Source organism: Cydia amplana, chromosome 23 (assembly GCF_948474715.1).
Source record: "Cydia amplana chromosome 23, ilCydAmpl1.1, whole genome shotgun sequence".
NCBI classification, from domain to species: domain Eukaryota; kingdom Metazoa; phylum Arthropoda; class Insecta; order Lepidoptera; family Tortricidae; genus Cydia; species Cydia amplana.
Genome location: NC_086091.1, coordinates 269,989 through 296,904, shown reverse-complemented (window position 1 = coordinate 296,904; position 26,916 = coordinate 269,989). Strand labels below are relative to the sequence as shown.

The 26,916-nt window shown below is 37.6% G+C and overlaps 3 protein-coding genes across 3 annotated transcripts; all 3 read left to right on the top strand.

The window, feature by feature from the left end:
* Nucleotides 1–3,585: 3,585 nt before the first annotated feature.
* On the top strand, nucleotides 3,586–4,805 carry LOC134658684 (CD63 antigen-like). The gene has a single exon (XM_063514339.1). It carries the CDS (start codon nucleotides 3,724–3,726, stop codon nucleotides 4,483–4,485), a length of 762 nt encoding a protein of 253 aa, XP_063370409.1. The 5' UTR covers nucleotides 3,586–3,723; the 3' UTR covers nucleotides 4,486–4,805.
* A 7,501-nt stretch (nucleotides 4,806–12,306) lies between these two features.
* On the top strand, nucleotides 12,307–13,254 carry LOC134658836 (23 kDa integral membrane protein-like). Its single transcript, XM_063514507.1, has one exon. It carries the CDS (start codon nucleotides 12,390–12,392, stop codon nucleotides 13,173–13,175), a length of 786 nt encoding a protein of 261 aa, XP_063370577.1. The 5' UTR covers nucleotides 12,307–12,389; the 3' UTR covers nucleotides 13,176–13,254.
* A 1,070-nt stretch (nucleotides 13,255–14,324) lies between these two features.
* Nucleotides 14,325–16,859, top strand: LOC134658904 (CD63 antigen-like). The gene has a single exon (XM_063514551.1). It carries the CDS (start codon nucleotides 14,702–14,704, stop codon nucleotides 15,464–15,466), a length of 765 nt encoding a protein of 254 aa, XP_063370621.1. The 5' UTR covers nucleotides 14,325–14,701; the 3' UTR covers nucleotides 15,467–16,859.
* The last annotated feature ends 10,057 nt before the right edge of the window (nucleotides 16,860–26,916 follow it).

Here is a 26,916-nt window from a genome sequence, read left to right as displayed (position 1 = left end):
GAATAGAATAGTATTCCGCCAGTTTCACTTGCGAACTCGCAGGGTACGAAAGTACCTAAGTAATCAATTAAATAATATTTTTACCTGTATCTGTTACATAAGTTAGTAACTGCTTACTACAGGAGTTGTCAACACGTAGGAAAGTCCCGCTCATTCATAAAGTTTTACGCACAGTCATTAAATGTGTAACTCAGTAACCTAAGTTAGGTAATTAGGTATTACGTTAGGTTACGTTGAGTACCTAGTACCTAAGCTATTGTAAATTAGGTTACCTATTTTGATATGTTGTTTATTGTATCGATAATTAGGTACCTTGTTGTGTTTGGGACGAAGCATGTTGCTGATTTGTGGCCACCGGACGAAGCCTGCGTTGTGGATTTCTTACATATATAACTAGAGTTTTTTCTTGAATAAATTACATTAAATTAGGTACCTAAGTTGATATGTAAAATTTGAGTAAATTACCTCATTGGAAATGAATTCACTTAGTAATTTTTATGGATTGTGTTAGTTTATATTTGTATCCTTTTGACATATAGGTACCTACTTACATATTTTTAGTGTCCGAAACACAATTTTTTTTCATACTACCTTTTATTCTGTACTTCCTGTAAGTAGGTAACTGTATACCAGTTTAGTCAAAAATGTATGCTTTAGTATGGATTTTAACCCTTTAAAATATTGTTCGTCACAATCAATACAAATCGGTATAACAATTACTGTTTTTCGAGTTTTCAATGTATTAATTTCATTCATTCATTTAAAATTATCAAAAAGTTCACTCAGATCATTTATTTTTACAAATTAACAAGAAACATTAAGTACAATATTTTTGAATCAAGTACGACTGCACTCAAAGTAGTGTTGAGTCGCTCACTCGTGAGGCACCTCATTTGTACCACTCATTTTGTTAATTTGTCGCAGTACTTCGTACCGCAAAAATGTCTTACTTCACTCCTCTATTCATTTTACTTGATTCTAAAATTATCTCTCTCCTAAAAGTTCTATTCTTAACCTCCAGAATTGCACTTCAATTAAATGTTACTATTTATTTATTTATAAAGGAAGTGATGAATACCTACATATATATGTACATTAAATATTTTTGTCGCCGTTAGAATTAATGGAATAGTCGACGCTGAAAATATGCTAGTACCTCACCTCATTTGAAGTAAGACATTGTAACACCTCATTTTAGAAAATGAGGTACTCATACAAACTCATTTTAAATTGATGTCCTACCCATCACTAACTCAAAGTGAATTCTTTATTTCTTAAAAGTCCTATGTTAGTGGTAAATTTATGTTATTTAAGCTCTTTTAAATTGGTATAAAATATATAATAATATTGAATACTGAATGTAATTACGACATTTACTGTAAACAATTAAGACGTTGTTTTCTGATTCATATTTTCCTTGAAATATTGCGTTACTTCCTTTAGTAAAGTTTTGTTATTGTTTCAATTAAATACAACAGTACAAATAATAATTAAACATAAATTCAAAAGTTTTGAATTTAAACTATTACCTACTTTGAATTTCTATTATTTTTTATTTATTTTAAATACTCAATAAAGTAAAAGAAACATTTTATTCGCGATAATCGTACACAGATCGACTTAGCCCCAAAGTAAACTAAGCTTGTTCTATGCCCTATGGGTACCTACCTATATGGCGACGATGTACTTACTTGAGGCACTGGTGTAGGGTTGGAGCCGGTGTAGCTTTATTTGACGTTCATAAGCGCAGCGCGCATTGTAATATGCCTACTTAAATAAACTATCTTTTATCATCATCATTACTTAAATATACACACTCGAAATGCAAAACTTGTATGGGACGTCGCTCCTTCGTGCCTAAGTTTTTCTAATTTGCCGCCTGTTCTATTTACATAATTGGCTTAGAAGACTTTAATTAGTACATATAAAATATCCATTACTAAGGAACAAATAATTAAATTTACTCAAAAAATGTAGATATGCAAATGATCGCGTGACTTTTGCTTGCATCGGTCACATGGATACATTTTAGAGGAGACCAAGGTGGGTGGAAACAGGGTAGGTCGGCGCGCTCATTCTTTCTTCCGTGGGGTAGGTTGATACAACGTCAATTGTGAAACATCTATATCTGTTATCGAGCTGAGAAAAAAAAAACGATGTTTAGCTGCATCCCACCATCCGCCGGTCCCTCAATATGCATCCTTGCCTCAAGACATATAAAAATACCTCAAAATTGATGGTGTTTCAACTTACCTCTGTTTAAACTCTCCTCGGTCTCCAATACTTTTCGATAAACGATTATCTTGTCTGTTGAAAATGTAGCTGTGTATATTGTGGTGGCCAGATATTGGCAAAATATTACCTATTTAGTTATGATCCCTTCACACTATAAGAAGAAGAAATGGTAGGTAGAACTGTTGTAAGTAAATACGTTTATTTCTTGTATGGTCATTAGGTAGAAGTAAGAAGTAGTTATATTAAAATACCTACGTCATACACATACACGCATGTAAATACCTACGTCAAGCGTGATGGTAGACGTACTTAGTGCGACATCTCAGCATGTAAACAAATGACTAATGAAAAATCCTCTTGATTACGGGAATGTTTTCAGGTTTAGGTTAGGGTTAGAATTAGAAATAAACTCTTTCGTTGCAAAAATCTTCTTAAATGCCAATCACATAAAAAAAATGTTTATTTTTTTACTAGGCAAACTTGAATTAAGCATCTGATCTGGGATGTGGTTATGGAAATGTTAAAGTATTGAATTCTACTAAAAGAGAAAGCGATCTTGACGTGTCTTTTTATTGAAAAACACCTTTGAAAATAAGACAGTGTAAATATATGACAATAAGGTAAAGAAATCTTTTACGATTATTCACATTATTTTGCTTCATAAGTAATAGTTACTAATTTTTTTAAAGCGTTTTTAATAAAATACACATTACACACTTTACTTAATAATCTCGCAATTCACATTCACGATAAGAAAGAATAAGCTACATAAAAATGAATGGTTTAAGTATCGAAAAACAATAAACCCGAGTGCAAAAGTGGAACAAATCCATCAATGAATTCCTAATTACACATTATGTCCTTGATCCAGCCGGATAGTTACTAGATACGTGATATTTCTATACCTGTTGTCACACTGAGCTGATTTACAAAGCCAGTCATTGCCATTTTGATTTCCGCTACACAAGCAAACGCATGAATTTGACAGTGATTATCCAACTACATAGCATTATTTAGATTAGATTGATATGGTTTAAGCTCATAACGCTTTTTGGGTCTCTTTTTTAATGTGGTTATTAATTTTAGCTGCGATAAACATGGTAAACTAAATAAAAAAAACATGCAATTAACTTTAAATTGGCGCTTAAAATTAATTGTAAAATAAAACTTCAATATATCTAACAACAAACACTTTAATAGGTAGCTAATTGAAATAGGCGGTTTTAATCAACTCGCTCTAAAAATAGCCTTAATTAGGTCTTACTCTTTCAATTTAAGTCTAAGGAACTATCAATAACATTTCAACAAGCTAAGACTACCCGTTCCTCTGAAAATATTGACCGCGGTCAGACCCATTGAGCGGACCAATTGCCGTCATAGGGTGATTCACGCAGGAAACTGTCCCGCTTATATATCGAGACAATTGCTATACACGCCATTATATTGTTCGGCGCCATACGAACCGCTCCCGTTAACACAAACGCCAAAATGCGTAAAGTAATTCTTTATATCCTAAATATTCTTTATGCCCTATTCGGGCTCGCGTTATTCCTCGGTGGTGTCACGTTTTGTATATACGTGGCACAGTTCACCGCCTTGAGGAACACCCATCATTACAAGCTGGACTTCAGCTTGTATTGGCCTCAAGTGATACCGGTCGTCGCCTGCTTAGCTGGGATCTTCGTGATCTTCGTCGCCTGCTGCGGCTGCTGCACTGCTTCCAAGAACAACAAGGGCTTCACTATTATGCAGTCTATCTTCATCCTGATCACCTTAATAGTGCTCATAACCTCTGCTGCCTTAACGTTGAAATACGGCGACAATGAAGAAACGGACGTGTATTTGATTGACGCGCTGACCGACGGATTTTCCGAAGCGAAAACCAGTCCGAATCACCAGGAGATGTTCTCAAGGATTGAGAGCTGGCTTGGTTGCTGCGGAGCTGAGGGCTCATCGAGCTATAGGCCTCACGGTGTGCATTATTTACCTCAATCCTGCTGCGGATATTCAGAAGGTTCCAGTCAAAAATGCGAATTCACGTCTAAGGAGGCTACAGATAGGCATGGTTGTGTCAAAGTAGTTGTTTCCTACAGTAGATTATTCTTAAGAGTTTTAGCAGCGGCCGCTGCCGTCGCTGCCTTCTTTGGAATCTTAAGTTTAGTAGCTACTTTAGCTTTGTCGATAGGATTGAAGAAAAAGCCAGCAGTTTACGACGCGACGGACATCGAGACGAAGAAAGGACTTTTGTAAAGTGTTGTGTTTTGTGAAATGAGTCAAGCTTTAATATCCCGCCGTGGGGATGAAACTTCTTAAGTTTTATTTTGAAAACTTTAAAAAAGTTTCAGTATTTGTAAAGTTGTGGTAATATTTTTGCAATTTATAAAATAGTTCAAAGGTTGGTTGCAAAATATTTCTCGATGTTTACTAATTTAAATGTTTTGAATGTGTTTATGTGTGTGAGTATGTTTACTATTTATTGTAGGAAGCTAGTGGTGAGATAACCAAAGAATATATAATGTAATTTACTTTTTACTTATGTCAAATAGTGTGATTTTAAAGTAAGGCCAATTAATTTATTTGTGAGTTCTTAAATTGCTGTAGTTCAAAATATTTTGATTGAAAAATTTGAAAGCCATAGTAACATTACATAACAGTATTAAAATGAGACAAACAAGGTCATAGTGTGTGAGGATGAATTTGCTTTTAATTGACATAATATATAAATTTGTTAGTTAGTTCGTTCGTTGTACTTGTACCTTTGTAAAGGACAAATGAATTAACAATTGTTCTACCTACAGTCATTATGCCATTATTATACGAAACAAAAGGTTTTTGTTATATATTATATTATATTTTATAAAAAGTTACTATTCGCACATGTAATGCAACTCAGTATAGAATCAACGTGAAATTGACAGTAGTTTTTTTTTTGCTGATTTTGTACTGAAAGTTATGTGAATGTTGTTTTATTTTGTAAGTTAGTAATAAAAAATACGTGATATTAATAGTGGTTAATAATAGTAAATATAGATCATAATAATTATAGGTAATATTTACTCGTCAGAATGTAAACAATATAATTATTATAATTTTAATAATATAAAGACCTTTATGAAAAATATTATTTGTACAAAATATTCATATTTATATAATATGTTTATATAAATTATATAAAGTACAATTTAGAGGCATTTACTTATTTACAAACAGATCTTATTATGAATTCATCGTTTTATTTTATTTATAATAATTATATGTTTTCGAAGATTAACTTCTGGATTGTAAATATTTATAGCTAATTAAGAAAAAAAACCAAGAACTGCATTAAAACTGAATAAAACATAATTTACTAAAATACTTGTATTTAATTTATAATCCTGATTTGGTACGTATAACTAAACCTATATAAAGCAGAGGGAATATATTTCCTACCTGATTTTGATCTTTATTTCAAAGTGATAGAGTTCAATTGTGCATAATTCCTGACACCCTTATGCAACAGCCAATATCTTGGTAAACATTACTTTCGCATTTATAATAGTCTTGATTCCCTTCTTGAATTTCTAAACTTGACTCTTCATACACCAGTAAGATGTGGATTGGCCTAACCTTCATTTAATTGCTAGTAATTTAACAGTTAACGGCCAATTGTTAAGCCTCGATCAAACCATTGATACAGAACAATCAATTTGGCCAAATGACCTGTCTGGGTTTCGTCAAGATCGGTCTTGGCCATGAAATTTAATAGAGTAATAGGGTTATGTCACAGTTCATCTCAACAACTAAGCTAATAAACTTAAATAAAATAACATCTATATTTATTAAAAATACGCTGTCCAGTCATATGATACACGTAACGTTGATTACAATTATTACAACAACAAATCCATCTACAGGGTGCTTCCTGTAACAGGAGCAATAAATTAAACTGTAGGCTGTACTCCTCAACTGAACAACATTTGTTCAGCAACTTTTGAAAATAATTCATGTTTTGATTTTTATTACACTTTAAAGTTTATTCTAAGACGCAATGTAATGCAAATTTTGTTATGTTTAAAGCGTGACAAGCAACGTCAAACACACTGATGTCAGCGTGCATTGAAGGCAATATTTATTTTGTATGAAAAAGAGGAAGTCTAAAGGATTCATAATTTTACAAGTTGCTGAACAAATGATGGTCAGTTTGAGGAGTACCTACAGCCCTTAGTTTAATTTATTGCTCCTGTTACAGGAAGCACCTTGTATAAAACACAAACTAAAGAATTATGTTATGTTAGTCAATGGATAGAAAAAAGAAACCAGCTTTAATTTAACCGTTATTTGGTGTTCCAAAAAGCACTCTAAGGCTTGCAAAAAAGCATTTTAAGGCTTACAAAGCGAGTTCGTTTTAGAATCCCGATTATGGGAAAATGTGGACAATGTGGTTGCAGGTACTCATAACTATCCAGACCAGAGGCAACGATTTACAATGAATCTGTCAGTAAACAGTTTTCCTCTTAAATAAACTAAACATACGAAAACAGCCGTAAGTAAAAGCCAAAGGGATAGTTGTTTGTGTTACAAGGGATCAAAATGATATTATATCAAGGGCGTACATTGGATCTTGAATGAAGCGATGGATTCTACAATTGAATCCCGAACGTGAGGGATTATAAAGTAGAATCCTGAGCGTAATGAGGGATTCAAGTGTTAAAGCCCAAGACGAAATAATTTTGATACCGTGTGACACATACTGCTTTTCACATCAACTATGAGGAAAATAAAAAAATCTTAGTGTTGACACAATCTGATGCAACAGATTAAAAAAAAATAAAAAAATAGTGTGCTAGAAAAAAAAGTGTTACTTTGATCCCTCCTAGCAGGGAGGAAAAGTGCCACTTTGATCCCTCCTAGCAGGGAAGAAAAAGCTCTTTTCTGAATAGGAGGTGTGAAAAAGTCATTTAACAGTTTACTTACTGTATTTTTGTGCGACTAATTCCAAATTCAAACTGTTTTTCCAATTGCTTTGAAGTTAAATACAAATCAAGATACAACGTAAGATATGTATGTATTCCGTTATACATAGTTTTACTAAAAATGAACTTTAATTCTAAGGCATAAGGCTTAGAAAAGGTTACATAATGTTTTCTTTGTGTAATAACCAGTAGCATATTTCTTGTCTATTGTTTTACTGTCGATACGCCCCCCGTGGGAAAACAGTGGAAACGAGAAGCTATACAATGGCATATTCTCATTTGTAGTGAGTATTGCATGCATGCCATTTTAACAGAAGTACATTTTCAACGAGATGTTTTCACGAATACTACAAATATCTACGGTATTTTATGGCGTTCTGCCCTATTTTAAGGCGGGATCCCACCAGTGTGCAGCACGTTGCGGCTCAAATATATTATATTCAGTACCTACAAAAATGCTTGTGCCGGACAGTGTCGCACACTGGTGGTATCCCGCCTTTAGCCATATGAAGGACTGAAGGTATCTCAAAGACATTCGAGTTTGAAAAAAGAATTTTCTGATAAATACTTCTACCAATCTGATTTGCATTCTAGTATAGTCTGTGTGGAAAGAGAAGATTAGAGTATTGGATCCCATACATTTCACGACTCTTCTCTTTCGCACAGACTAATTGCGAAATGTTTCTTCTTGTTTACTTTCAACGTCTGTTGTCAAAAAGTCTCCTTGCCAGTAAAATAAATTAGTACCACTAAAAATCCGCAACATAGCGAAGACGAAATAAAATCTTGTCAAGGTAAAGATGAACAATTTGCGATCAAGCCGGATGTTTAGACAACCTTACATCATCTACGATAATCTACACCACACTTCTTCAAACAAACTACCAAGTTTACACCACACAACAAAGGTCATTGGCCTTGCATCTTGTACAAAAGTACTTTAATCACTCATTATACTCATATCCTTTTACATCTTTATCACCTTCCAATCTCAACTCTCTTCCCAATACTTAAGATTCAAATTCTATTAAAACTTGAGTTGTGGTTCAATGTTCGTTTGAATAACTTAAGCCCTTGCTACACGGTCGCCGACAAGCCTTCTAACCGTCTGACCTTGGTCTGTCCTTGGTCAGTTTTGGTCAAATTTTGTTGGAAACAACTGTCTACACGGTCCGTCCAGACCAAGGCCACGCGGTCTGAGGGGCTTGTCGGCGACCGTGTAGCAAGGGCTTTAGAATTGCAATGACTTCTCTTTCCAATAAACTTGTTAGAAAAGGATAGCCGTTCTTTTGCTAAATTGGTGTCTTTTGTGTCATAATGAGTGTTATTAAGATGTATGTTTTTGGGTTGGCCTTGTTTGGTGATAATAACTAGAATAATTACCCTACAACAAGTATGTTTATTTAGCATGCTTGTGTTACTACCGTGGTTGTGGTGTGGGTTTTAATTGCGTAGTTAATTGTGTTTTTGTACGCAGCAGTATTTATTTCAATATTTAATACAGATATGTAGTAGGTACTATAGTAAAACAAACTTGCTTAAGAAGATTCTGAAGAGACCACGTCATAATCGCATCTTATCCGGGAAATACACAATTTGCAATTTACCCATTTACCGTTGTTGCTTTAATAAATAAATACTTATCTTCTTTTATGATTATATATCCTGCATATTACCCTCTGGGTTGGAAGGTCAGATGGCAGTCGCTTTCGTAAAAACTAGTGCCCACAATTCCTGGGATTAGTTGCCAAGCGGACCCCATCAGGCTCCCATGAACCGTGGCAAAATGCCGGGACCACGCGAGGAAGATGATGATCCTGCATATTCATTTCAATTTAACAACAAGTTTTTTTATCTATATCGATACAACAGAACATAATATTAAGTGATAGATACGATTACTATTCGATTCCAATATAAGTAAAGCGAGTTACTCTACTAAACAGTTCACAGTCGAGTGCCCGCGAATAGTTACTTACCAGAAGTTACTATTTATGCAAGTTACGTACTGTCACGCCCTGTGGTCGCGTCTGGTCAATGTCATCTCTGTTGTGCAACACTGACAGCTCTTATGTTGTATTTATTATATTCGCAATTTAAAACAGATTTATACTTATTTAAAGTTTTTACTGAAGCGCTGGTGGCCTAGGAAGCGCTGATGGCCTAGCGGTAAGAGCATGCGTCTTGCAATCCGGAGGTCGCGGGTTCGAACCCCGGCTCGTACCAATGAGTTTTTCGGAACTTATGTACGAAATATCATTTGATATTTACCAGTCGCTTTTCGGTGAAGGAAAACATCGTGAGGAAACCGGACTAATCCCAATACGGGCCTAGTTTCCCCTCTGGGTTGGAAGGTCAGATGGCAGTCGCTTTCGTAAAAACTAGTGCCCACACCAATTACTGGGATTGGTTGCCAAGCGGACCCCAGGCTCCCATGAGCCGTGGCAAAATGCCGGGACAACGCGAGGAAGATGAATACTTATTTAAAGTTATATTGAGTACCTATCATTCGTTTTTTAGGGTTCCGTACCCAAAGGGTAAAAACGGGACCCTATTACTAAGACTCCGCTGTCCGTCCGTCCGTCCGTCCGTCCGTCCCCAGGCTGTCTCTCACGAACCGTGATAGCTAGACAGTTGAAATTTTCACAGATGATGTATTTCTGTTGCCGCTATAACAACAAATACTAAAAACAGAATAATATAAAGATTTAAGTGGGGCTCCCATACAACAAACGTGATTTTTGACCGAAGTTAAGCAACGTCGGGCGGGGTCAGTACTTGGATGGGTGACCGTTTTTTTGCTTGTTTTGCTCTATTTTTTTGTTGATGGTGCGGAACCCTCCGTGCGCGAGTCCGACTCGCACTTGGCCGGTTTTTCTTTATATCATCTTTATGGTGCGACTGCATTTTTATTGATTTCCAATGTTGATTTCAAGATCATTCGCTCGGCTCAAGAACGGGTACATGACTAAGATCGCGACCTTTAATTATGCATTAAATCAAAGGTCATACGCAAAATGACCATATTTGTAAGAAGGGTACATACTTAAACAGTTTTGAATGATTCACGGTTAGTTTCACTAGACTTACTCGTATATCGACCGGGATATGAACCGTACAAATTATTTTCGATATGAACAATACAAATTGTTTTCGAGCTCCCGATATTTCGACGCAGTTACATGCAGCTTTGTTCACGGGTACTTAAAGGTTATAATAGCATGACATTTTTCTATTTCGGTTTCTCATGCTCCAAAAAAGCTCTAATCTATAAAGCGCCTCGAAAATTAAACTTTACTTTTAAAGTATTTTCTATTTATCTCTAGGTACATTCAGCAATGTAAAATTTGGTTTAAATTGTATTTTTCGTTTTCTTACATGTATTTACTTATTTTAAATGTAATTATATAGATATAGGTACAATATACATATATTTTTAAATTTGTATAATTAAAAAGAATTCACCGATGTGGTTAAATCACTGCGGACACTGCGGTTAATTATCGCTATCACCTGATATATTTAGTTAAATTATCCTGAAATTTGTGGTTAGGTCACTGCAGTCATTTTAATTTACCTGCTTTTGCGGTTTCATGCTAAAATCGGACCAAGTTAACTCTGCATGGTATATTTGCACTGACCAACTATTTAAAAGTCATCAAAAATGTCAAATTTCATCAATGTGAAAGAGGCATGTGTAATTATTAACTTTACGGTTTAAGTTCCAAAAACTTTGATTAGATTAGCTTTTAATGTAAATAAATCGCCTTTTTCACAGTCGGATAAAAATAAAGCCTAGATTATTATCAATGTACCTTCGCATTATCCTGTAACTTATGGCAGTTCACTAAATCATGTCATAATCATCATCATCATCATCATCAATCAATGTCATAACTTATTCTAAAGTGTCATTCTATGTAACTTGCTTACTATCATACTATGTAAACAAACCGCCATATTAAAATTGTCCCTGAATGTCAGTTTAGTGACTTTTGTTTACAATTTACATAGCTATATTTAGCAAGTTCCATAGAATGACACTTTATGTATGTAGAAGTAGATTCGCATTTATTTCAGCGAGGAAGTAGGTATGACAAAGACAATGATAACATCACCTGTCTCATTTGAACACGTGACGCCATACACGTGGCCATTGTTGCAGATAATTATATACCATTACGATTCTGTAGGGTTTTCTGTACTGATTCACCGTGCTTATTATGGTAAAGTAAATATGGAACTGATTTTAAGATAGTTGAAGATTGTAGAAAGATACAGACTCTTAGCTTATATTATATCTGCCGTTATACGTCTATCTAGAAGCCGTATAAACTTTCAGCGCCATTTGCACCCTGGGTTGAATTTCAAAAAATCCCAAAACATTAGGGCTCTACAACATCTGAGGAACTTATATTTCAAACTTCACTTGTGTATCTTAAATGGTTTAGCTTGTACGTTGTCTTTCAGTATGCACTTATGTAACAGAACTGTTTTGTAAAATATTGGTGGTGGTAAGAAACACGTTACAATACAAAACAATACAAACATTATTGCACACCACAATAGTAGAAAATAACACAGAAACACAGCAATAATTTGTTACTTTACCATCTCTCCCGTCGACTCTATGTACCTAATCTTATAAATAATAAATAAATATAAATATTATAAAGACATTATTACACAAATTGACTAAGCCCCACAGTAAGCTTAAGAATCTTATGTCATTAGGTATTTAATATTTTAACCCCACTTATTAGTGGGGGATCAGTTGGCTACTAAAAGCTCCCAGTAGTATTTATACATATTTACCTTTTTACAAAAGAACACTAATTATTAAGAGAAACATTATTACATTTTAACAACTAAAACTCACAATGACTTACTAAACATTAAACTACGAACACCGTTCAAATTTTATAAGGCTTCCACACAATGAGCCCTTTACATTCGAATTCCAACACCATGAAAAAGTTTTCCACAAATCGTATTTTCGGCCAAAACAAACATGAATCACCATTAGTCATTCATCAAACCAAGAATCCTTACAACCTTGATCAAGACCAAGTATCACATACTATACTAGCTATAAGATCAGTTAGCGGCCCGCCCCGCGCCATTCAATTGTAAGCCTTCGTAGCCGACGCGCGCGCGCAGTGACAAGTTTAAGTTGAAAAGTGCCGTGAAGTGATAAAAATGGCTTCTAAAATCGCCCTACACGTGCTAAATGTCGTCTTCACGATATTCGGACTGATCCTCTTCAGTGGTTCTATTGCCTTCTTCTGTTACATCAATATGTTCGTCACGCTTCGGAACAGCAATCATTACCTTCTGGACTATAATGTGTACTGGCCTCAAGCGGTCCCGTGGATGTTCTTTGTGACGTCACTGTTTGTGATCTTCAGTGCCTGCTGCGGATGTATCGGGGCCAAGAAAAACAGTAAGTCGATGGTTACTACTTACGGGATATTCGTCTCTGTGGCTACATCTTTACTATTGGGTATGGCTATAGTTGCCCTAGTTTGCGCTGATGGTCCTAGGACAGATAATTTCATCAGAGACACAATCTGGGACGCATATTCGCAAATGAAAGACCATCCTGAGCTTGAACAGTACTTTGGAAGCATTGAGAAACGTCTATATTGCTGCGGCGCAGAGAGCCCAAGAGATTACGTCAGCTGGAGAAATGAATTCCCTCAATCGTGCTGTGATGTCGTCAGGTACAGTTTCCTAGATGCCTACCCCATCGACTGTAGTACGACCAACAAGCTAGCCAATGAGAGACACGGGTGCTCAGAAGTCGCAGCACAATATGCAAGAATCGGCATCAAAGTTTTATCCGGAGTGTCAATTTTCACTGCAATAATTGGCTTGTTAACGCTCGCCGTCGCTTTTTCAACGTCTAAGAAAATCAAGAACAGGAGGAGAACACCTCAGGTGATAGATGGGAGAGAATTAGAAACCAAGAAAGTGCTTCTGTAAAAAGACTCTAACTAATTTAGCATTAAGACTGTGTGTTGCTTGTTTCTATCCTCACGAAAGCGAGAGTAAGTAACATTTTCTGTGAATGACGTAAAATGTGTTGAAAGAGTTAGTGTAGCTTCATTTGAGACTATTTATTTGAATCATTTAGTTTAATGGCATTTATCATTAGCACAAAAGCCAAAAGTGGGTCTTTTGGCTTTTAAAGACCCAACCCATTTTTTTGTAAACGTAAATGTATTGTTGATCGCTTGAACATTACGCCTAAAACATTGTAAATTCCTGTACAATCGACCGTGCAAATATTGTACAGTGTTACTTGGGTAATTTCTCTTATAAACTAAAAACTCTTCAGAACAAAGAATTATAAGTGCATTTGTTATATAGGTACGCAATTGAAAACATATTTTCTGTTTTATCTTAAAATTGCGAAGCAATCATGTGGACTTGTGCCCCTTTGTATCTCATAACCTAAAACTGTTTAGAGCTAAAGTAGCGTAAGTGCATTGTGTTATACATTCCATTATATTCCTAATAGCCGTAAGCGTATAGCTCAGGATGGCATTAATATTGACGCACATATGAGTCACTTTGCGTCTCGCTAATTTAAAATTGTTCAGATCCAAAGTAACTCAAGTGCATTTGATTGTACGTTCGATTATAATCTTAACTGCTATTATCTTAGGCTTTAGAATGACACTAATATTTATGTTCGTAAAAGTAATTTTAGTTATCACTAAGTAGAAACTTTAGAATCAAAGTAACTCAAGTGCAATATGTTGTACATTTCATTTTAATCCTAACTGCTGTAATCTTATAGTCTAAAATGTTATTGACAATCACGTAGTGTATGAGTCACTTTGGTTCTCACTACGTAAAAACTGTTCCAGAATCAAAGTAACTCAAGTGCAATCTGCTGTACATTCCATTAAAGTCCTAAGTACTGTAATCTTATAGTCTAAAATGTCATTGACAATCACGTACGTATGAATCACTTTGGTTCCCATTTTGTAAAAGCTGTTCAAAATCAAAGTAACCCATGTGCAATTTATAGTACATTCCATTATAATCCTAACTGCTGTGTTGGTATATCTTAGAATCTCAAGTAAATATATGTACACATGTGTCAGTGTGGTACTCACAAACGATTGACTGTTCAAAACCAAAGTAACTCAAGTGAATTTTTGTACACGCCATTATAACTCTTAATGGCTACAATTATACCTTATTGTAGCATTACACGCATGAGTCACTTTTGGTTGAACTAAATAGGTATGCGTCATCGATTGACAATCTTCATTCACTTAAAGATCATAATTGTAATCATACGGAGATAATTAATTTAGGATTATAGGTGATAGCTTTCTAATCCAAAATTCTTGTCCAAAAGCTTACGTAATCACCTCCATCTTATGTATGTCACGACTTGATCGCTCTATGGCCTTCGCGCATTTATAAAAGGTGTTGCGCGCGCGCGGCCGCCTCATTTCGTCGACAACGATCTAGCGGCGCGGTCGCCTATCGCCATGGCTAAAGAAGACTTTATGAAGAACGTGCTTTACGTTATAAACATCATCTTCGCCGTGTTCGGGCTGGCTACAGCTATCACGGGAATATGGTTTTTCGTGCAGCTAATGGAATTCGTCCGGCTGCGGAACATGAACCATTACTTACTTGACTGGAGAGTTTACTGGCCTCAAGTGGCACCATGGCTGTTCATCATCTTCGGGATCATGATCATCATCATCGCCTTCTGTGGTTGGTGCGGTGCGCAGCGGGAAAGCAGAGGAATTCTCGGGATTTACGGAGGATTCATGAGTTTCCTGATCCTGTTCCAAGTGCTATCAGCTGTGCTTATATTTGTGTATGTGGATGGTGAAGATACTGACCGTTTCATTAAGGATACAGTGTACGATGGATTCTACAATATACAGAACAACCAGGAGCACGCAAGGCAGTACGAGTGGATTGAAAGGAAGCTGAAATGCTGCGGTGCTAACGACGCAAGAGATTACCGAGCTTTTAGAAATGACCTGCCTTTGTCGTGCTGTCATGACAGCCTTTACAAAGCCTTGTGTGACTTCACTGATAAGGAAGCTAACGAAAGAGTGGGTTGTGCTAAAGTGGCTGCAGTGTACACCAAGATTATCAGCTCTTCCGTGGCCGCTGCGTCACTACTCATGATGATTCTCGAGATAGTCGGAGTGGCGATCGCATGGAGATTATTCCATTTGTTCCGGGAGGTGGAACATTATATCCCAGAGAAGAAGGAAGGTGAGACCGAGTGCTAGTATTAGTTGTGGTTAGCCAGTATTATACCGCCGACTTTAGTTTATCCGACACGAATCCGACGCGATTTATTGCAGTTTTAACTATGCATATCTGCATGTTGTTTACAATAATAAACATAGAATTCTCAACTTAAAGTGTTACATTGTAAGGTTCAAAATAACTTAAGTATGACAATGGAATATGCCGATATGCATAATTAATTTTAGATTGCTGCATTTAGCATCAAGTTCCCATGTCTCCTTGATCAAGGAAAATCAGGCAACTTGTTTATCGTAATTATTATTTAATTGTTAAGATCTCCGCATTCCTTCGTGTCTTAGTTAAGATTATGGTTAAGGTCTTTAATTGCCATAATGAAATCGACTGTTGAGGTCAAAATGCCATCGCCTTGAGTGGTTTTAATCAGGATCCTTCTAACTCAATCATGTATATTTAGGCAATTGAGTGACTTAAGCCCATTAACACATCCTGGAAATTGGGCTGTATTCATTTCAACCTAAGGTTGAATTTGGCATTAGTAGTTTAAGCCTTAAGCTATGCAACCTCGCGCCCCTCCAAGTCGTGACGAATTATAAAACCATTCGAGTATGTACCTCGTCCAACGCCGATTTCGCAAGACTCGCTCTAAGTTGTTCCGAAAGCGAGCGTGCCGTGGACAGGTATATGTTGTACTTGCGTAGAAGGCCGTTTATGAGAAAATGTTTGACCTCTAATAGAACTTAGAACTCAAATGCAGTATCTTCGCGAGTTTCGATGGACCTTTCCGACTGTTTTGTTAAGGCGATGGTGTTTTGTCATGTTATTAGCGATGTGTGTTTGGGAACCCGATTGGTTCCAAGGCAGTTACGCAATGTGTTCTTCTGAATGATAATTTATTGGCTTCGATGAAGCGTGTTTTGGAATATCAAAGTGCCAACGTAACCATGTTATTTGGTCGCGATTATGCAATAGATTTACGCATCTTTATATTTAGATATATATTTTTGCTACATTCATTCTCCGTCCATATTATTGTATATTTTGGACTAGAATAAGTTTTTTATACCTGCTCATAGATGTAACATATGTATACCACCTTCTGTAGATTATTTTCGTAAATGTTATCGCATGCCAAAGAAACATATAGGTACAAATATATATCGAATCATATAATTTATGTGTTAAAGAGATATTTTTTGCATGCAAAAACTATACACGTGTTAGGTAAGATAGTTTTAAGTATATAAATCACAATTATGAAATGTATATAATTATTTAGATTTTTATACATAACAGAGGATATATTTTAGAAAAAACTGCAGACATTTCTAAAGTATATCTGGAAGGCCTAGTCTTTAAGTTACCTTTTTGTTGTGATGTGTCAGAAATGTGTAATAAATGACATCTTACTAATTACCTTGTTTCACTAATTTACTTAACCGATTAACCACCTACTTAAAACCTACTTACCATTAGTCATGAATAGGATCTTTGATAGTTAACTTTGTAACGACATATAACTACAGGAAAATGTTTTAAAGTAGGTAACTATATGCCATTTCACATTACATACCTACCTATAAGGTCAATATCAAATATGAATTTCTGTGGTAAATAAATACCAGTTTTTTTATTCCTTATAATTATGATATTTGTATAATTATGTAAATGTTGTTTGACCAGCGCCACTTTTCGGTGACACGCCTCGTTTGCAATTATGGACTTTAATAATCATAAATCGTCACAATCAATCTTATCTATATTAATTAAAGGCATATTTTATTGAGCTTACATTTGCAATGCAACAACTGCAAATTATACAAGAATGTTGATTCAGCTAACATTTAGTTTCCAAGGCAACCCAGTTTTGCACAGAGTTCTATTCATGCCGTCGCCTTGAAACACCGTGAGAATTATAAATTGTCCTTCTCTATAAATTCACAATTATTTTGACAAAAAACTTATATTATGGATAAAAAAATGTCCTCTAGTAAAAAATGGGGCCATAGCCACGAGCATTCTTCAAGCAACAATGTATTTACTTATTAGTAAATAATCATATGAATTTAATTTTGGAATATATCTAAGTACTTAGTTGTTTTATTCTTGAGTAGGCAGTGAGAATATTTCTTTTAACTTAGGTACATTAAATATAGCATCTACTATTGCATCAAAACCGGTTATGCACGTGCAAAAACTACTAAAAACAACTTGACATTTATTTAGTGCGAGATAAATACTACGTAGTAATGTAACGCACAACGAATGGCAAGTTACCTAATATACAGAGCACAAGCATAAGCACAATTCAGAGGTTCTATTCTGATGACTATATATTGAAATTAGATTGAAATCACATTGGATAAATCTCTTTTTCCTCAAACACAAACATACTTATTAAATTATCTATCTTCGAAATTATATTATCTAGCGAAATTATATTATCTAGCGTCGAATGATGAGCATGAGCTCTCATGGCGATTTCTACTACAAACTTAGAGGGGACACCCCCTCTACATATGTATGTCATTATATTCACACAAACTGTTTTACCTTACGTCAATGCAATAAAGTGACTATATGTATACATATTTATGACCGTAATCGTCCACCCACGAATAGGCCTCACACTTCATTTGGCACTACTTCATATTGAAGAGACTTTCAAATACTAACTGCAGCATATTTGACTGATCATTCGTCGACTTTATTTTATAGCAGTAAGGTTGATAATAGGTCAGCAGTCGTGTTAACGATGGTACATATTACAGTACTTGTGACTTTTTGGTTTTGAGTGAGCTGTTGCGTTTAGTTTTATACGAGTCAGTGCCCTCGAAAATTGAGGTCAACTTTAAGCTTGGAAGGAGGTCTCTTGTCGTTGTTTGAGGTAAGTTATTCATGGATATTTGAGTTATCTTATTGTGACAATCTTGTACTTATTGTACTACATGTTCGGCCTGATTCTAGTTTTATAAACGTTAAAAATTAGATCTCAATACGACATGGATCGGATCTAGATCTAATTTATGACGTACCTATATTCAAATTAGAATAAGGCCGTATGTTGGCAGAGTTAGGTATACTTAATTACCATCTCTACAAAATCAGAAGTCATCACTTCATATTAGTTCATATTTTGACAGTGCCTATGCTATTTGCAACGCGTAAGTATCGGCCCAATTGGAACAATGCTTACAGCATTATGATACTGATCTGTCAGTGTCAAAAGTGACGTTTTTAGGAATACAATGTCACTTTTGACACTGACAGATCATCGTATCGTATTGCTATCGAATAGTTATTTCTTACCGTTCTACAAACTAGTTAAAATAGTCGATACCTAGCGTCCTCCGTACCTGAGCGACTAATAAAAAAACAAACATAATATATGTATAATCAAAATATTTTTTAACTTTGAATCGACCTATGTTAAGCATTGCAAAGTCAATCAATGTCAGAATTGTCTATGTAAGAGATGAGCGTCAAGACAAATAAAAAGCTATGAACTTTTAGTTACGTCAACGATTGCAACTTACTATGAACTATTCATAGCCCTTACTTACTACATCACCAATTTATCCAAGATCTCTGATTGAGTATTATAAGTACTGATCTGAAGCTCAATTTATAATAGAAACTCACAGTTAAGTTTTCTATAAAGCCAACAAGATTGAGGCCAAATCATACACCATTAAAAACACCGCACGATTTCTTGCGCCCGCTGACTCAACTGCATTAAATCAACTGTATCTATTTATATCCGTATAGTATATATATATATATATATACTAGCTGTTGCCCGCGACTTCGTACGCGTGGATTTATATATTGGTGGTTATATATTCTACATTAGCTTAGAACATTATGCAGCAAAATATTGCAGTAGGACGGTTAATCATTTGTTAATTATTAATATTATACAACGCATGAGACTTGTCTTTCACAACCTACGAAGTTTCTAGCCCCTAACTAAATAAAATTGTTCTCGACATAATCCCTCTCAACCGCCTTAGAAGATTTTCATGTCCTCTATTTAATAAGACCTACTACCTAACTACCTATTTACGAAGTTTGAAGTAAATAAAATTTGAACCTTTTATAAACTTTCAACCCCTTTTTAACCATTTTAGGGGATGAATTTTTAAAAACGCTGAAATTACTTTTCTTGTATTCTAATAATATGCCTCTGTACAAAGATTCAAGCCCGTTCTCACAAAAATGTTTGAACTCCATACAAACTTTCAACCCCTTTTTCACCACCTTGAGATATAAATTTTCAAAAACGCTGAAATTATTTTTTTTCCGTTTTAAAATAATACCTTTTTATAAAGTTTCAAGTTCCTAGCTTAAAATAAAATTTGTACCCTGTACAAACTTTCAACCCCCTTTTAAACCTGTTAGGGGATGAATTTTACAAAACGCTGAAATTACTTGTTATCTTCTAATAATATCCCCAAATACAAAGATTCAAGTCCCGCGCTCGAAAAAATTTTTGATATCCATACAAACTTTCAACCCCTTTTTCGTCACCTTAGGGGATGAATTTTCAAAAACACTGAAATTAGTTTTCTTGTGTTTAAATTTAATATCTTTTTGCAAATTTTCAAGTTCCTACCTTAAAATAAAATTTGCACCCCAAGACGAACTTTCATCCCCTATTTAAATCCCTTAGGGGTTTGAATTTCCAAAAACGTTGCAATTACTTTATTTTGTATTCGGCTATTATGCCTTTCTAAGAAGTTTCAAAGCATTTGTTATGGATTCAAACTTTTAACCCCTTTTTAACCCTGTTAGGGGATGAATTTTACAAAACGCTGAAATTACTTTTCCTATCTTTTAATAATATCCCCAAATACAAAGATTCAAGTCCCGCGTTCGAAAAAATGTTTGATATCCATACAAACTTTCAACCCCTTTTTTACCACCTTACAGGATGAATTTTCAAAAACGCAGAATTTCTTGTATTTAAATAACATATCTTTTTACGAACTTTCAAGTACCTAGCTTAAAATAAAATTTGAACCACATACAAACTTTCAACCTCTTTTTAACCCTGTTAGGGGATGAATTTTACAAAACGCTGAAATCACTTTTCCTGTGTTTTCATAATATCCCCAAATACAAAGATTCCAGTCCCGCGCTCGAAAAAATGTTTGATATCCATACAAACTTTCAACCCTTTTTTCACCACCTTAGGGGATGAACTTTCAAAAACGCTGAAATTAGTTTTCTTGCATTTCAATAATATATCTTTTTACGAACTTTCAAGTACCTAGCTTAAAATAAAATTTGAACCACATACAAACTTTCAACCTCTTTTTAACCCTGTTAGGAGATGAATTTTACAAACCGCTGAATAACTTTTCTGTCTTTTAATAATATCCCCAAATACAAAGATTCCAGTCCCGCGCTCGAAAAAATGTTTGATATCCATACAAACTTTCAACCCTTTTTTCACCACCTTAGGGGATGAATTTTCAAAAACGCTGAAATTGTTTTTCTTGTATTTAAATAATATATCTTTTTACAAACTTTCAAGTACCTAGCTTAAAATAAAATTTGAACCACATACAAACTTTCAACCTCTTTTTAACCCTGTTAGGGGATGAATTTTACAAAAGGCTGAAATTACTTTTCTTGTCTTTTAATAATATCCCCAAATACAAAGATTCAAGTCCCGCGCTCGAAAAAATGTTTGATATCCATACAAACTTTCAACCCTTTTTTCACCACCTTAGGGGATGAATTTTAAAAAACGCTGAAATTAGTTTTCTTGTATTTAAATTTAATATCAATTTGAAAAGTTTCAAGTTCCTAGCTTAAAATGAAGTTTGCACCCCAAGACGAACTTTCATCCCCTTTTTAACCCCCTTAGGGGTTGAATTTCCAAAAACGTCGCAATTACTTTATTTTGTAATCGGCTATTATGCCTTTCTAAGAAGTTTCAAAGCATTTGTAATGGATTCAATCTTTCAACCCCTTTTTAACCCTGTTAGGGGATGAATTTTCAAAAACGCTGAAATTACTTTTCTTGTCTTATAATAATATCCCCATATACAAAGTTTCAAGTCCCACACTCACAAAAATATTTGATCTCCATACAAACTTTCAACCCCTTTTTCACCACCTTGGGGGATGAATTTTTAAAAACGCTGAAATTAGTTTTCTTGTTTTTTAATATAATACATTTTTACAAAGTAGCTAGCTTAAAATAAAACTTGTACCCCATACAACCTTTCATCCCCTTTTTAACCCCCTTAGGGGTTGAATTTTTCAAAATCGCTTCTTATCTCTTGTACACTTTATAAATGCAACCTAGTGTGCAAATTTCAACTTTCTAGCTTTTGTAGTTTCGGCTCTGCGTTGATGAATCAGTCAGTCAGTCAGTCAGTCAGTCAGGACACTTGCATTTATATATATATATATGCAATTATTATGTGCATTGTAACGCAGTGACTCAATGCCTGAATGATGCTGGGACCTAACCTTGAGTGGAAACAAATCACTTGTTGTTTACAAGTAGGTAACTAGGTATTTGCATTTGTTAGAATATCGTACGTACAATAATATATTTTTTCAATATAAGCATGCATAAAACAATCTTTTATTGTTCAAAGTTTTATTTATTAATATTTATTCAAACTAATTCTCTACACGTTTAGTCACCAGTTATGCAACAGTACCGGAAGTTAACTTAATTGAATCATTCTAATAACTAAATTAACCTACTTTCCACCACCGCCACCGCCATGACTCACGCTATAGTTCACGAATAGTTCCATATTACCAAGAAATTGTAAGTCGAAGAAGAAGAAGATGCCTTTCCCATAGACGTGATAGGCGTTATGACCAGGGGTCGGACAAAAAGTGCGGATGACGTCAAACCACTTATAGGATGATTTCAAATAGTATTTTTGATTTTCATAAACAATTATCACTTATCATTTATCAACCTCTTTATTAAACGATATCGCCACTTGAAATGAGTAAGTACGTTTTTGACTGACACATTGTCAATCAGATGAACAATAAATTGACTTCGTTATTGTTTAGCTATTGTATCTTCACGATTATATTTAGCTACAATTTATATTTACTAATGTATAAGAAAACGCTCTAAAATGTCATCTTTACTCGAATATTGTGGCAAGTTTCGTGAAATTTATTTTATTCACTACATCACCCTACCACCTGTATTATTAATTCCATGGATTTATTTACGATTATTTTGTTACTTCATTAATACTCCTTTGTTACTACATGTCACACGGAAGTTTAAATACAAACTCAAACATCATCCTGTGTGCAAGATTACGTCATTTTTACGTCATACGCACTTTTTGTCCGACCCCTGGTTATGACATACTGATTAAATATAGCTTTGCTTCACTAGAATGCAAACTTTTCTTGGTCTAACTCTATCCGACTATGCGTCAAAAATCAAAAGTAAGCATTTTCTACTATCTTAATAAAATATTACGATATGCAGCGATATAAAATTATACATATCACTATTTGGAAAAGTACCTTCCTATTCCTGAGGGGCTACTTCGGTTTTCGCGGTTATAGCCCTGGGTGGCAAATAGGTACATTGAGCTGCGAAATTGCATGGAGAAATTATGAATGAATTCATTGATAAAGTCGCCATGCCCTTTTGCAGCTGATGGTACTTTTGATTCCTGACTCTACGAGTAGGTGGTCAGTTAAGTATGTTTGGTTTTAGTACTACGGGTAGGTACAGCATGCGCCCGCGCATGACGAGGCGTGGAACTATGCGATCACTCCGGAAACTATTGCACGTGCGATTCAGATAAATATTGGAAACGTGAGAGCGTTGTGCAGTGATGGCGGGGTGATAGCGATTGTTCTGTTCACGCTTGGATTAAGTGGAAGTAATTACTCGATTTGAGTAATCAACTTTCATAAAATATAGGTACTTACCCTTTTTTTTTTTTTTTTTTTTTTTTTTTTTTTTTTTTTTTTTTTGACGCAGGGGTAAATGCATTTAGGCATCTCACCCCCGGACTGGGGAAGCCCATTGGGGGGGGTGGTATGTGGGACTCGCTCCTCCCGTAACTCCCTCTGCTTGGCAGAGGGAGGGGAAGAGAATACCCACTAACATCCCCTGCGGCGTTGCCCGCATTACCGTTATTGGGGGACGCCACGAGTTCGCAGACCATTCCACCGTGTCGTCCCCCCGGCTGCCCCGGTTAGTATACCGGGGGCACCCTCGCTCCAAACGAGGAAAGGATCGGCAACGCACCGACCCTTCCCCCAGCCTTCGACAAGGCCCTATATTGTGGATCCCCAACCCACAGGCCCTATTGGGGGAGTAGGCGATTGATATATTGTAATCGCCTTCTCCCAACCCGTCTACGCCGGAGCGGGTGCGCATTTGCTTGCTCCTCGCGCTCCCGTTCCGCTACCTCTTTTCTCTGCAGCACCACTTCGCAGAATTTTGAGACGGCATTCCACGATCTCTCGCTGCTCAACATACTCGACACCACGCTGTGCAGAGAGAGATCGTCCACCCCCAATATCGCCACCATTTCGTGGCGCTCTAAGACCCAGCTTGGGCAATCCGCAAGGGTGTGCTGGGCAGTGTCGTCCTCTTCGCCACAGTGATGGCAGACTGTTGACGGTTCCCGCTGAATTTGGTACAGATAATGACCAAAGCAGCCATGTCCGGTCAAAACCTGCACCAGCCTATATGTCAGGCTCCCTCTTTTCCGGTCTAGCCAGTTGTCGAACGACGGGAGAAGCGCCGCTATGGTGCGGGTACCATATGGGGCGTCCTCCAGCTGGTCTTTCCACCGATCCCGCTCCCTTTTGGTTGCCGCCTTTCGCCTCGCATCTATCTCTTGTGGAGCCAGACGATCGTCATTATTTCTGGCTTCCAGCCGCTCTCTGTACCGCTCCGCCAAGAGCCTGGCGTCAAGCTCCCATGGCAAAGTGCCCGCGAGAGCGCATGCAGCGTCATATGCCACCGTGCGGTAGCTCCTAATAATTCTCTGGGCTATTATCCTCTGCGGTCTTCGGAGGAGCGCCCTTGCTCTGTATTTTAGGCGCTCAGCCCATATCGGCGCCCCATATAGCGCCATGCTTCGCACCACCATTGCGAAGAGGCGCCGGCATAGAGCTTGGGGTCCTCCCACGTTTGGCAGCAGGCGGCCCAATGCAGATGCCATGCCGACAAGCCGAGGAGTTAATTGTGAGAAATGCTCCTCAAAGTTCCACTGGCGGTCCAGGATAAGACCAAGATATTTTATGTGGTCCTTAACCTGGACCGCTTCTCCCCCTACAGGGAGCGCCTCGTTGGGTCGTAATCGCCAGCCCCTTCCTCCGAAGATCACTGCGTCCGTTTTCGGCAGTGCCACCCTTAGCCCCAGGAGGCTGATTCTCCCTACTGTCAGCTCTGTAGCAATTGCTGCCCGCCTCAGAGTGTCATTATAGTCCTTCCCCCTCACGGCCACCATAGTATCATCAGCATAGCAAATGGTGACCATGCGGGGGAGTTGTGCACCTCGTATCGCCCAGTCAAAGCCGACATTCCAAAGGAGGGGTCCCAGCACTGACCCCTGAGGAACGCCGCACTCCATTTTGCGCTCCTTTAGGCCGTCCGCTGCTTGATAGAGCACTACTCTTTCAGAGAGGTAGTGTCCTATAATCTTTTGCAGATAAAGAGGCACTTGGTGGTAACGGAGTGCCTCTTTAATTACCTCATAGGGGAGGGAGCCAAAAGCGTTTGCAATGTCCAAGGACACCGCTATTGCCCCCTCCCCTTTATTCGCTGCCTGATCACTGAAGGCCCTCAATGTACTCAATGCGTCGACCGTCGACCGCCCCTCCCGGAACCCGAATTGCCTATCACTTATGTTAGGGCCCGTGTCCTCCAAATGCTTGATTACCCGCCTGGCAATAATGCGTTCAAGCATTTTTCCCGTCTCGTCCAGGAGGACAATGGGGCGGTACCCTGAAGGAGAGTCAGCTGGACGACCCTCCTTCCGCAGCAGGCACAGCTTTCCCTCTTTCCAGCATTTGGGGAATATCCCTTCCCTGAGGCAGTCATCGAAGATGTACCGCAAACGTGGCCCCAGGTGTTTTAAAGCCACAGGGATGACTTTTCCTGGCACGCCATCTGGCCCTGGGGCCTTTTTGCATGCTTTGAGGCGGATGACTGCCCCGAGAATTTCCGCATCTGTCACCTCAGGGACATCACCAACCGGGATTTCGCGGGTCGGAACCGACATTACTGGAGGGGCAAATTGCGGTGCCGCTGGGAAGAGGCCCTCCATGACTCTCGTGAGGAGCTCCGGCTCCAAGGAATCCATGGGGGGGGCATGTTTCATTTTATTCCGCACTATTTTATATGGCCGTCCCCATGGGTTCCTATCCAGCGTACAAATGAACTCCTCGCGGGCTTCATCCTTCCTCTTGGCTATCGCAGTTTTGAGAGCCTTTTTTGCAGTTGCCAGGGCAGCATATAGCAATTCCTCCTCTTCGATTGTATGCCGGCGACGTCGGCAGCGAATATATTTGCGCCTGGCCGCATTGGCCGTGGTTCTGAGGGCAGCTATCTCGTCAGACCACCAATATACTTGTTGTTTGCCGGGCAGTCTCTTCGCTCTGGTCATACTAGCGTCGCACACTCTAGTGAGTGACGCACGGAAACAAACTACCCTCTCCTCCACCCCTATTTCATCCGGTGGAGCAGCACACCATGCTTCAATTATTGCTGCCTCTTCCGCCAACTCTCTGTCCAGGCTAGCCAGGGACCACCTTGGTAGCCTGTTATTCATGCGTCGCGGGGCAGGAGACGGGGCCATCAGCGACGGAGAAAGTCTCATCCGTATGTATACGTGGTCAGAGAGGGTCTCCACCTCCTCCATGACACGCCAGTCTCTAATTTTATCGGCGATGACTGGGGTTGCCAACGTAATGTCGACAATGGACCCCCCCTGCCATCTCACGCAAGTATATGCATTGCCTCGGTTGACAATGTTTAGCCCCATTGTCATCGCCCAGTCTCGCAAGGCTTCACCCCTCACGTCCGTAACAGGAGAGCCCCAGGCTGCACATTTAGCATTGAGGTCCCCCATTAGTAAGACTGGTTTCGGAGAAGCCCTCCTTATTACCCTCCCAAGGTTATCTAGATATCTCTCAAAAGCCATGAGTGGCTGATTTGGAGAAAAGTAGGTCCCGATTACCACTATGTTTTCCCATTTTGCCGCTACATAGCCAGGCCCCTTATCAATGGGCATTAGTGGAGGGAAGTTTCCGATAGCCGGAACAACTAGGGCCACTGTCTCATCCGATGCTGCCGCCCAATTTGGCATAGGAGGAACGCACCAGGGCTCCGCCACCGCCACTATGCTTACACCCCACTCCGCCATAACCTGCAGTAACAGGTCTTGCGCTCGGACGCAGTGGTTTGCGTTGGTCTGCAATATTTCGTGTTGGCGTAGCAGCA